The sequence below is a fragment of the Rhinatrema bivittatum genome, chromosome 1 (genome assembly GCF_901001135.1).
Source record: "Rhinatrema bivittatum chromosome 1, aRhiBiv1.1, whole genome shotgun sequence".
Taxonomy (NCBI): domain Eukaryota; kingdom Metazoa; phylum Chordata; class Amphibia; order Gymnophiona; family Rhinatrematidae; genus Rhinatrema; species Rhinatrema bivittatum.
In genome coordinates, this window is record NC_042615.1 from 506,631,511 (window position 1) to 506,644,482 (window position 12,972).

Here is a 12,972-nt window from a genome sequence, read left to right on the forward strand (position 1 = left end):
CCTGCAGGGAACATGGGCTGGCCTTGGTGAAGGGTCCGTTTACCTCTGCTTCCCGACCGGCCTCGCCTCTCGATGACGCAACCTGTGGGGTTCGCCCCACAGGTTGCGCCAACTCCACCTCGGGTCAAGGGTCCATGTGCATCAACAGATTGCCAAGTCCATTGACCTGGCCAAGGCTTCTGCAATTCAGGCCATTCCGGGCCTGGCCCAAAAAATCGTGAAACAAAAGGCCTTGGCCACCTTGGCCTTGGCAGTAGAGAACCTCAGTCTCCGCCTCAACTCCAGACCTTCCACGGTCGCTCCGGCAGCTCCCATGCCTGTTCACCGGCCGGTGATTCCTTTGCCTACACCTCCGCGCTACTCAGGAGATCCCCAGCTGTGCCACGGCTTTTTGAATCCATGCAATATGCACTTTTGCCTACAACTTGCCCTCTTTCTGGAAGACATAACCAAGACCATCTACATCTTCTTCCTCTTGGATGGGAGAGTGCTCTCCTGGGCCTCACTGCTGTGGGAATGCGCGGATCCAGTTCTACGGGATTTGTCCAGCTTCTTAAACCTCTTCCGCATGGTCTTTGATGACCCAGTGAGGCAAACGGTCTCTGGGTCCACCTTGCTACACTTGCGCCAGGGTTCCCGACCCCTTGCCAATTATGTTATCGAGTTCCGAACTCTCTCTTCCGAACTCCACTGGGACGCTGGTTGCTTATGGGCCATCTTCCTTGAAGGTCTAAGCCCTAGGATAAAGGATGAACTTGCAGCATGCGAGTTGCCAGGCTTCCTAGACTCACTCATCAACCTGGCTGGACGCATTGACCGGCGCCTTCCCGCAAAGTCCAGTTCCCTAAGAGGCAAGTCTCATGTCAGAGATGTCCCCCGGCGTTCACCTTCACCCACGGAGCCCGCCTCTGTCCCAGGGGCGTCCAGCAAAGAGCCCATGCAACTGGGTCGCGGGAAGCTCTCGACTAAAGAACGCCTTTGACGTAATCAGTCCTGTTTCTGTCTCTATTGCGGAGAAGCGGGTCACCTCCTAGCCACCTGTCCAGTAAGACCAGGAAACTCCCGGGCCTAGTTTCTGTAGGAGGACTCTTCCTAGGTCTCACTTCGCCTTCTCCTCCACTCACCTTACCTATATCCCTCACAGTGGGCAACCAGAATTTCCACACTTTAGTTGACTCTTTCACTTTCCTAGTTGACTCTGGGGCTGGAGGCAATTTCATTATGAAACAACTCGTGGAACATCTCCACATCCCTGTCAACCGTTCGCTAGTTCCCCTGGTGCTCTCCTCTAACCAGGAGAATCCCTTGCCTGGTTGGGTAACCTTGACCACCGACCCTCTCACAGTCCGGACGGGGCACTTCATGTAGAGCTTCTCTCCTTCCATGTTCTGGACCGTGCTATACACCTGGTAGTTCTAGGGCTACCTTGGCTTCGGAAACACTCCCCACACTTCGATTGGTCTACGATGCAACTTTCCAGCTGGGGTCCAGCATGTTGCTCCACATGTCTCGAACTGGTTATGCCCCCCTGCTGCACCACCACGACTACCCTGTTATCTGGTCTACCACCTCAGTACGCTGCCTTTGCTGACGTCTTCTCCAAAGATGCCGCAGATACTCTACCTCCTCATCATACCTTTGACTGTGCCATCAACCTGCAGCCTAATTCGGTTCCCCTCCGTGACCATACCTACCCATTATCCCCTGCTGAGACTCGAGCCATGACGGAATACATCCGTGGAAAACCTCACTAAGGGCTTCATACGCTGCTCTACATCTTCAGCAGGGGCTGGATTCTTTTTCTTCGGGAAGAAGGATGGTAGCCTCCGTCCATGCATTGACTACCGTGGCCTAAACGCCATAATCCTCAAAGATCGCTACCCTCTGCTGCTCATTTCAGAGCTCTTTGACCAGCTCCAAGGAGCCAAGATATTTTCTAAACTAGACCTCAGGGGCACGTATAACCTGATTCACATTAAAGATGGTGATGAATGGAAGACGGCGTTTAACACCCGGGATGAGCATTATGAATACCTCGTGTTACCCTTCAGACTCTGCAATGCCCCAGCCATCTTCCAAAACATGATGAATGAGGTATTCCGAGACATGCTATATGACTGTGTCGTGATCTACTTGGATGACATATTGGTCTTTTCCAAGGACCTTCAAACGCACCACAAGGATGTAGCTCGGGTTTTGCGGCAGCTGCGTGAAAACAAACTCTACGCCAAGCTTGAAAAATGCTCTTTTGAAAAGGAGACAGTGCCCTTCCAAGGATACGTGGTGTCCAGTCAGGGGTTCCACATGGATCCTGAGAAGCTCAAAGGAATCTAAAACTGGCCTCAGCCTTCAGGTCTACGCCCTCTACAAAGGTTTCTGGGGTTTGCGAATTACTACAGATCCTTTATCTGTAATTATTCCACCTTGTTGGCCCCATTCATCCCCCTCACACGTAAAGGGGCCAACCCCAAACAGTGGTCTCCGGAAGCGGTTATGGCTTTTCTTAACCTAAAAGCCTCATTCCTCCATGAACCATGCCTCTGCCATCCCAACCCCAGGCGGCCTTTCATTGTTGAAGTGGATGCCTCCTCCGAAGGGGTAGGAGCCGTTCTAAGCCAGTACTCCAGCACCAATATCTTTCACCCATGCTCCTTCTTCTCGTGACAGTTCTCCCCAGCAGAATGGAACTATACCATCGTTGACAAGGAGCTGCTCGCCATCAAAATGGCTTTCGAGGAATGGCACCCATGGTTGGAGGGGGCCCAACATCAAATTTCCGTGTACACGGATCATAAGAATTTGGAGTATTTACATCGGGCTCAACACCTCAATCCTCAGCAAGCACGTTGGGCCCTTTTCTTCACATGGTTCAATTTCATGCTCCGCTATCAGCCTGCTAGTAAAAACCAATGGTCTGATGCCCTTTCTCAATCATTCGATGTCGAGAATAAGTCTGAACCCCCTCGACATATCATCGAGCTCGCTAGAATTCTCCTGGCCGCCACGACACCTGTCCCACCGGGGAAGACCCTGGTACCCCCCAAACTCCGGAACAAAGTCCTCCACTGGGCGCATGACTTGCGTATTGCGGGACATCCTGGTCAACCGCGGACTCTGGCACTCCTTCAACGATACTACTGGTGATCCACCATGAAAAAGGACGTACGATCTTACGTCGAATCCTGCCATACTTGTGCCCATCACAAGAACCCCATTGGTTGACCTTGGGGCTTGCTCCACCTGCTGCCTCCCCCTAGCGAACCCTGGACCCATGTCTCGATTTACTTTATCGTCGACCTCCCTCCGTCTAAGGGTAATACCACCATCTGGGTGAAAGTGGACCGATTTTCTAAAATGGCACATTTTGTCGGCCTGCCTGCTCTTCCATCCACTCCTCAGCTAGCTCAGCTTTTTGTTCACCACGTCTTTCGGCTTCATGGCCTTCCCAAGTACATTCTCTCAGACCGAGGGTCTCAGTTTACTGCCAAGTATTGGAGGTCGTTGTGCAGAAAGTTCAATATCACCCTCGAATTCACCACTGCCTATTACCCCCAGTCCAATGGGCTGGCTGAAAGAACAAATCGAACCCTCAAGCAGTTCTTGATGTCGTATGTGAACACCAAGCAAGATGACTGGGCCAAACTGCTTCCTTAGGCGGAGTTTGTTCTCAACTGCCATTCTTCTTCCGCTACGGGACATCCCTGTTCCAGCTAGTCTACGGCAGGCAACCGCTTCCGCCTCTACCATTGCCTATCGCAGTGCCCTCTCCCGCGGCTCAGTTAACTGCGAAGGAACTATACCAACTTTGTACCCTCACTCGACAACTGCTGCGCAAGGCGGGACAGACCGCTAAAAGATTCTCTGATGCCCATTGTAGGCCTAGCCCGCAATTCAAACCAGGCGAGAAAGTGTGGCTTAGCACACGGTACATCCGTCTTAAGCTCCCTTCCATGCATCTAGCCCTTGGCTACATTGGACCCTTTTCAGTACTATGCCGCCTGGGTTCAGTCTCCTATCAGCTCCAGCTACCATCTTCACTCAAAATTCATAACTCCTTCCACGTATCCCTACTGAAGCCCTTGGTGTTGTCCTGGCCTTCAAAGAAACCACCAGAACCACAACCCCTCTCTTCCGACGAGGAAGTCAGGTATCAAGACCATGATGTCCTGGATGTTAGGAAATGTGGGCGACGCTGGGAACACCTCCTCTCCTGTGAGGGTTTCGGGCCTGAAGAAAACTCCTGGGAACCCTCATCCAATATCCTGGACAAGGATCTCATTGCACAGTTCCATGCTGCTCACCCTCAAAAGCCTAGACCTCCTGGGAGGGGGCCTAGAAGGGGGGATACTGTTAGTGCTGGTGGTACTAACAGGCCACGGGTGCCTTCCCTTACCCGCGGTCCAACTGTCCTTTTTCCCTTGGGGGTTCGCGCCACAGCAGCAAGCCACTGCCGCTGCTCCCCGTCTGCTCTGGCCTTCCCATGGCCGCATGGAGGCCGAGACGCTGCCGGCTCTGATACTCCCGGGCGTCTCTTAGCACGCACGCGCCAACACCCCACCTCTTAAAGGGACCGTGGCAGGAAAACCAGGCCTGGCCCCTAGATAACGTCAGAACTCCCTGCCTTCTTAAAGGAGCTCCCCCGGTCACCCTACAACTTGGCAACAAGTTCTTCCTGCTTGCTTCAGGCCTCCATTGCCCTCCAAGTAGCCTTCCTATCTTCCTTCTTCTACCTCAACCTCGGAACGGAATTGACCTCGCCTTCAGCCACCTGCCCAGACCTTGGAACGGAATTGACCTCGCCTTCAGCCGCCTGCCCAGACCTCGGAACCGAATTGACCTCGCCTTCAGCCGCCTGTCCAGACCTCGCACTGGAGCCAACTTTTTCTTCAGCCATCGTCCTACCTCCTTGGCCGCCCTCAGGACCAGCCATGCAGAAAGGTCACCTAAGTCCAACCGGCACCCAAGAGCTCAACCTGCGAGGAACGTGAGCTGGTCCTGGTGAAGCGTCTGTTTACCTCTGCTTCCCGACTGGCCTCGCCTCCCGATGGGGGGGGACCTACGGGGTTTGCCCCACAGGTTGCACCAACTCCACCTCGGGCCAAGGGTCCACACGTATCAACAGTTGATTGTACTCGTAAAATCCAAATAAAGTTGGATGCTTTCTAAGATAATAAGTCCTCTGGATCTTGTGTGGCAGCTTTCTTCCTATTACAATGTATAATGCACAGACTTACAGCACTCACAAAATGTGCGTTTGGAATTTAAGGTATGTGCAAAAAACACTACTTGCATTGTAAATTTGTAATTCATATAAAATATATCACTATATTACTGTCATCTTAACAGAAATGATGATAGTATGATTCTGGATCAGGGCTTCTGCCAGAAATGAGGGATTACAGGGGGAAAGTGTAGGCTGTAGTTGAAGCTACAAAGATTTATATCTTGAGTTAATGTGAGAGGTACTGACTGGGCCCCTCTGCATGTTCTTTTATTTACACAATTGGAGAAACTGAGAGTCCAGCCTGCGTGAATGGTACCATAAAGCAAGTCACCTTTGTTTCTTCCTCAAGCTGCCTCTTCAGTTCCTCAGTTTGCTGCGTGAAAGCTTGTTTTCCTCTTGAAAGCTGAGAGATCAGTGATTCCTTTTCTTCTACTTGGCGAAGCAGCTCGCCTGCAATTATAGAATAAAGTTTGTGAAGCAGTAGAAACCAATGGCAAACACTATTAGAGGCAAACATAAACTTTGTTCCATAATTTAAAAAAAAAAAAAAAAAAGCGATCAATTGTCAGCACTTTGCTTTGGTTTTGGGGGATTTCCATCTTTTTTTTCTCTTGTAATGTTTGGGCTTCCAGTTAATCTCAACCTGTTCCAGCTGGGGCTATGTCACTATAAGCCTTTATCTTCTCAATTACAATACTTCATCCTTTTCCTGAACATTGCATTAGCAGTCCTCTAAGAGCCAGATTCATTAAGGCTCTTCTCCCATTTTGTGTCTATGGGAAAAATCCTTAAAGGTAGATTTTAAAAGGTCCATGTGTGCACCTATAAACATATGTGCTCTTGGAGAAGAGGAAGAGGAAGAGAGAGAGAGAGAGAGAGACTCTTTATGAGGCTCAGTCAGATACTCTATATATGGACCATTGTAAGGGGACACTTTGAATTGGGGTGAGTTTTCAGGAGGTGGGTTGGGGTTAGGAGGGTGGTGTTACAGACACATTCAGAGGTATTCATTGTAAAATTGACACCATTAAAGAATTTTTTACCTTATAAATGATGAAAATTCTTTGTACACTGCAGTGTCTACTATCTGCATTGTACAAATCAACTCCTTTTCATCACTTATGTCAAAAATAATTTAATGATGTCAATTTTACAATGAATACTTCTGAATGTGTCTGTAATGCCACCCTCCTAACCCCACTTCAAAGTGTCCCCTTACAATGGTCCATATATAGAATATCAGACTGAGCCTCATAAAGTGTCTCTCTCTCTCTCTCTCTCTCTCTTCCCTGCACCTAATGAGGAGCTATAGCAAAGTGGGACACCCATGCCCTACTCCTTTTCTGTGCATACATCAATATACATGTGCCCTTCCCAGCTATTTAAAATTTGCACAGCCCACTTACACGTGTATCTGGCTATTTTTGCATGCGCAAGGCTTTTAAAATCTACCTTTTGGTGAATCAGATACTAAGACTGTAATTCCCTCCAGAGCCTAGGTAAAGTGCTTTCTTAGCCAATCATTAGTTGACACTGTTGCACACTCGGTGGGACTCCCTCCCTCTCGGGGGGGGTGGTGGTGGTGGTGGGGGGGGTCTATGAATAGGGCAACCATAGCTCCATGTGCAGGGGGACAGTCCTGGTTTTACCCTATTGCATGTATGGAGATGTAGTTCTGAGTTCCCTACCGAGTTCCCTAAGAAAAACATGAATGCACTGGGAGCGAAACCAGGACTAATTAAATTTGTCCTCTTGGATATGGAGTTATATGGACACTAACTATGCTGTCTCCACAGTAATTCCTGTTCTAGTCCAACCCAAAGAAAAGGAGCCAGATCTCAGATATGAGCCTGAGACTCTATCATGGCACCACACTGGGATTTCAAGCCCATCCCAGCACTTTTCTTTTAAATAAAATATTGCATATTGCATGTAGAGAAAACTTTGGGGCTACCATTTTCTGTCTGGAAACGAGCTCTTTGGGTTGTGAGGTCAGTAATAAGGCGTTGATGCCCCTCATCCTTTGTCTTAACCTCACTGAGTTGGTCCTCCAACACGCGGCTCAATTTTTCAAGGTTGGTCTGTGAAGCACAAAAGACAATGTGAGAATCTCCAAACCCTACTAAACATCAATTCTGATAAAATTGGCACCAGCACAGTTTATTCACCTTTGATTTAGAAACATTCTCCAGGTTGCTGGCAAGGTCGTCAATTTCCATCTTCAGTTCGCTCTTCTCTTTCTCCAGCTTCTGCTTCACCCGCTGCAGGTTATCAATCTGTTCCCCAAGTTCAGCAACGCTGTCGGCCTGCTTCTTGCGCAGGGCAGCGGCTGTGGCTTCGTGCTGCAGGGTGGCCTCTTCCAGATCTCTCCTGAGCTTCTGGAATTCAGCTTCCCGCTTCTTGTTCATTTCAATCTGGACTGAGGTTGCACCGCCAGCCTCCTCCAGTCTTTCACTGATTTCCTCAAGTTCCCTGGAGAGATCAGACCTCTGCTTCTCAATCTTAGCGCGAGCGGTACGCTCAGCTTCAATCTCCTCCTCAACTTCTTCAGTGCGAGCCTAACATAGTAAATTAGTTTGTTAAGTAAGTGATATGATAGAATGCAATACTTTTCTATCTGATATCGTATATTTGACATTGTATCTGTAATTGGTGTAGAGATCTTGTTAGACCTCTACCAGGAACCATACGGAATATTCCATTTGTGTGGGGAGGAAACATAGCAAGAATGTGGGTAGGCAGCTCCTCAATTTGGGAGAAAGTGAATGGTTCTTTCCTCTGATATATAAGCTCTGATCACCATTTCACTGTGTGGAGTTTTTAGTTTCCCTTCCTAGGGAAGCACATAATGGTTATCCCTTGTTTGATTGGTTGAAGGAGTAATAAGGCCTCTGTGTAGGGTTTGCAAGCTGAAACCTGGGACAAAGATGGAGTCAGAGAGCCTGCCTTCATTTTGAAGAATACATTTTGAGAGAACTTGCTTTTCTGAGCTAGAAGCTTTTTCCATCCTCCTGGACTCCTGTATTTTTTTTCCCCCTCTTTTTTTTTTTTTGGTAAAAACACTTTACTTTTTACCTTTTATTGGGTTTCCTATTAACTAGGGGCTAAGTCTTTTGTTCTGACATCATCAAAAGAAGGGAGAGGTTGCTTCATTGAGAAGATACTTAAGGATCATCTCTTTCCAGAGGAGAGATGACTTATAGCCACCCAGAGGAAGAGAAGGAGAAAGGGGAAAAAGGGCCCTCAAGGGCCCAGGTACCTCTACTGGAGATTTTTGGAGGAGAGAAGAAATAGTATTAGTCTGATACTTGTAGGACTCCATGTGGAGAGGTAGGTGATGAGACTTTCTTTGAAATGGGACTATATCTACATGGGAGGGATGTTTACCACTGACCCTAGTCCATGAGGAAGGACAAGGAAATGTATACCTATTAATTTGTTCAATTGGCTTTTGCGTTTCCTAATAAATTGAAGTACCAAAGAATTTACTACAAAACCTTGATTGTAACAGCTATAAATGGAGATAAAGCTGTAAAGAGCCTTTTCATCATTTCACATCAATTCAGTAAAAGTAATGTTGGAGACCAAGTCTGCTTCCAGTGTGCCTTTTACTGTTTACTGAACTGAGCACTCATCACTGCTGTATACAAGGACCAAATGCAAAAAGGGCCTAGAAGACTTGTCTTTCCCCGGCTCTGGGAATCCTGGAGATTAAAGTCATTCAATGTCAAAGGAAACACCGTGATTTGGGATATGGAACCACTGTCCAGGACAAACTAGCTCAGGGATTACAATGGTATAAAATAACGTAAAGATAATGTTTAATTGGTGTTAAAGGTTAAAACCAGTACCTGCAGTTCTTTAATCTTTTTCTGCAGTTGGGCTCCCAGAGACTGCTCATCCTCAATCCTGCTTTGAAATTGGTTTATTTCAAAGTCCTTCCTGTTTTAAACAAAATTTGCTTGTTATTACTTTTAGGTCTGGGGAGAAGCCCTATGACATTTCAATGACCTTTGAAGCTTTTCTTTAGAAATAAAACATTAAAATTGATATTGATACATTCAGAGTTCAACATTAAAGACCACTATATTCATGCCATATTTAATTTAATTTAATTTAATAAAATTTATGCTCCTTCTTTCTTGTCTGGTCAGATACGACAAAATAGATCAGAGTGTAGGTCATTTGTCTAACAGAATGGGGTAGATTTTATAATGTGAGCGCGTGCGTCCATATACACATGCTTCCATGTGCGCACACACATGCGCACCAGATTTTATAATCCCCACGCTCGGGGGGTGGGGGGGGGGCAACTTTCGCAATTTCCTCATAGCTACACATTCAGTCCTTCTCCAGTTCCCTTCCAGACCGCTCCAATTAAGGAATGGACTGGGAGGGAACTTCTCTACCCCCCTACCTAACCTTCCTCTCTCTTCCCCTCTCCTCTTCACCCCTTAAACCCTACCTATCTTTTTTTTTGTTGTTGTTGTTTCATTACTTACTTCAGTTGCATGCACCGGCCGGCTGCTGGCGTGCGAGTCTTCGGGACAACGATCAATTCTTAATGCAAAATTACTATTTATTTTCTGATTTTTACAGATTGAAAATAATAAGAAAGTGAATGTGGCATGTGCAAAATGTTGGACACCATTTCAGTCAGTAACATCTCCTTTGGCAGAAATAACAGCTTTCAAACGTCTCTTTTGGCAGAAAACAGCTTTCAAAAATTTCCTGAATCCAGATAAGAGTCTTTCTGTTTTTGCTTTTCAAAGGTTTTCCCATTCTTCCTTACAGAATTCTTTTAGCTCAGACATATTCTTAGGTCTCCCTGCAAGCATTCCCCCCAAATTTTCAATAATCTCCCCCCACATGTTTAATAATATTCAAGTCTGGGCACTGTAAAGGCTATTCCAAAACTTTCATCTTTCTTTCCTGTAAATACTTCATGGTTGATTTTGAGGTATGTTTCAGATCATTGTCTTGCTGAAATATCCAATCTTTTTTCGACTTCAGTTTCTTCACTGACTGTGGGATATTAGTTTCTTCGATATCTTCCAAGATTTTGTTTTGCATACTTTATATGATGACATTTTGATAGTCTTAGAAAAGATGTCCTCCTGATAACTTTCCCATGCAGAACATGTTGTGTAATCAGTGCTGTATCGTAGACATGTAGACAGCTACCTCAGTGTCAGCTTATTGGCAGTGATCTGTGGGTTCTGTTTTGCAGATCTGACTAATATTAGGGCAGTTCTATCAGAGATTTTTCTTTGTCTTCCAGATCTTGCCTTGATTTTGTTCTACTTAACTTCCATTTCTTAACAATGTTTCTGACAGTTGATATTGCTAGATGGAAGCATGTGTAGATTTTTTAAAAAAAATAATTCACTCTTACAAAGCAGGGGAAAATTATCGTCATTTTCAAATTTATGGACAGCTTCTGCTTAGAGGTTGTTGAAAATAGTCCAGAACAACAATCACAACCTGAGAGGTTAGAAGAGTCAGAGTATTTGTTCAAGAGTGGAATTGCCTTCACCTTCAACTTTTTGGGCCTGTAAAGGAGTGGGCTTACTACCCCTCCTTAACTTATGTGGGACCAGGCTAGATGCCTGATCCACCATAAAATTCATAGAGGGAGAGAGCTATGTGGGCAGGATCTTGTTGGGCAGGTTAAGAGATCAGGAGTCCTGCATCTCCAGGAGAAGTAAACTCCTGAACCTTCTCTGGTAAGCTAGTATTGGGTACACTGCTAGAAGGTAAGCAGTCTATATAAGCTGTATGCTGATTTATGTTATAATAAAGTTAAAGTTGCATGAAAAAAGGTTGGAGTCAATGTGGTTCCTGCCTCCAGCCTAGGAAGATTGACCCAACTACCTTCAGGGCATTATTAATAACTTTTTAAGAAAAGGAGTAATGAATCAACTGGAAGAATGTCCAAAATTTTGCACATGCCAAAGTCAATTTTCTTATTATTAATCAGTTAAAATCAGCAAATAAATAGCAATTTTGCATTAAAAGTTGAAGAAAACTGTCATGTTTAACTTTGTCACAACAAAGAATGTGCGGCATACAATATACTGGACAATAATGTAGCACCAAACAATTGTTTATTTCGCATTTGCACACAGGGAGTGTGCAAGAAATTTGATATATAATTTACAATGTTGTGAGCGCGACAGAGCCCCGACACAGCCGTGTTTCGCCTCCTGCTGCATCAGGGGGACCGAAGTTTATCAAAATCTTACGAAGTAGCTTAAGGAAAAGAATGTTTAAGATGGCTCATGGTTCAGAGCTTAAATTCGCTGGAGACATCGCGGCGGAGGTAGGTGAAAAACTCCGAATAAGCTGAGAAACCTCCTGCGGATGTCGGGAGGTTTGCGGAAGAAAGAGTTCTTTTCCGTAATTTCCGAGTGAGCTTTTCTTCTGTGATTCTATGACATCCGGAACGGCCTCCAAATAGTAAGAACAAAGATCCAAAGAGATGTAAACTTCACCGCGATGTACATTATATATATCAAATTTCTTGTACACTCCCTGTGTGTAAATGTGAAATAAATAATTGTTTGGTGCTACATTATTGTCCAGTATATTGTATGCCGCACATTCTTTGTTGTGATTTTCCTATATGTGTGTGCTGTTAACTCCGCCTCTCCTTTGTGCTATGTTTAACTTTGTACCATGAGGAGGTTGTATCAGCTTCTGATCACTTAGACTAAAGATTCATTGAAATATGCAATTTGACCAAGGGTAGTCAAATTTTTGCACACAACTATAGATACTATATATAGATAGAGAGAGAGAGAGAGAGAGAATATATATAATATATATTTATGCCTGATTCCCTAAGGCATTTATTTTCATGCTGTGCCTATCAGAAAATTCCTGAATAAATCAGGCCCTACATAATATATATAGTAAATCACTCAGATTCTGCATATTTCTATTGTTTTAAACAAGATGTACATTTTTTCGCCTGGCAGTTTCCTTCCACTCCTTTGGACTAGCAAAACCTTCAGAATTAGTCACCTTTTTTTCTATGCTACGCTGCCAAAAGCCTTCATTCACTACTACCTGATTTTTCCCTCCTATTTTATATCCGCTCCCTGCTCCCTTAACCCAGCCATTTCAGTGATAGTCCTTGACCAGAGTCCACAGACCATGGCTCCTTCCAGAACACGGCAACATGGACCTTGAGTCTGGCTGATAGGTGTCACCACTGAGTGATTGCAGGAACTTTCCTTCCCCTTTCAGGAGATGTAAACACTGCTTTTCCAACATCCCTAACCCTGGCCAGCCCAGAGTAGTCCTGGCCCAGTAATACAAATTCTTCTATGCCTCTATGGCTGGCAGATGGGATATATTCTTGTAGTGTTGATAGAAATGGCTGGATAGACTGGATGGGCCAGATGGTCTTTTTGTGTTGTCATCTACTAGGCTACTGTGAGTTGAACCCAAAACATTAAAAATTAATTAAAATAAAGATACCTTTACTTGATTTGATACAAACTATATGAAGAAAATGATATTTTTATAGAATTATGTAGAATAATTATTGCCATCTTTACACATTGTATAATTAGTAAAACTTATACAAACTTCTTGATTTTCTCTTCACTTTGCTGCTTGTCATTTTCAAGGTCCATTATGGTCTCCTGGGACAGCTTCAAGTCACCTTCCAGCTTCCTCTTAGCTCTCTCAAGATCCATGCGAAGTTTCTTCTCTTGTTCTAAGGAGCCTTCAAGCTAGAA

General features: G+C 45.4%; 1 protein-coding gene across 1 annotated transcript in view; it reads right to left on the reverse strand.

Annotated features, from left to right (window-relative positions):
- Positions 1–12,972, reverse strand: part of LOC115096376 (myosin-4-like) — a 54,263-nt gene that overhangs the window by 24,716 nt on the left and 16,575 nt on the right. Inside the window, exons 24-28 of the mRNA XM_029610887.1 lie at positions 12,821–12,966; positions 9,076–9,166; positions 7,393–7,782; positions 7,179–7,305; positions 5,556–5,674 (exon numbers count right to left, since the gene is read on the reverse strand). Of these exons, the coding sequence (XP_029466747.1) occupies positions 5,556–5,674; positions 7,179–7,305; positions 7,393–7,782; positions 9,076–9,166; positions 12,821–12,966 (873 nt within the window). The remainder of the gene's footprint in view (positions 1–5,555; positions 5,675–7,178; positions 7,306–7,392; positions 7,783–9,075; positions 9,167–12,820; positions 12,967–12,972) is intronic.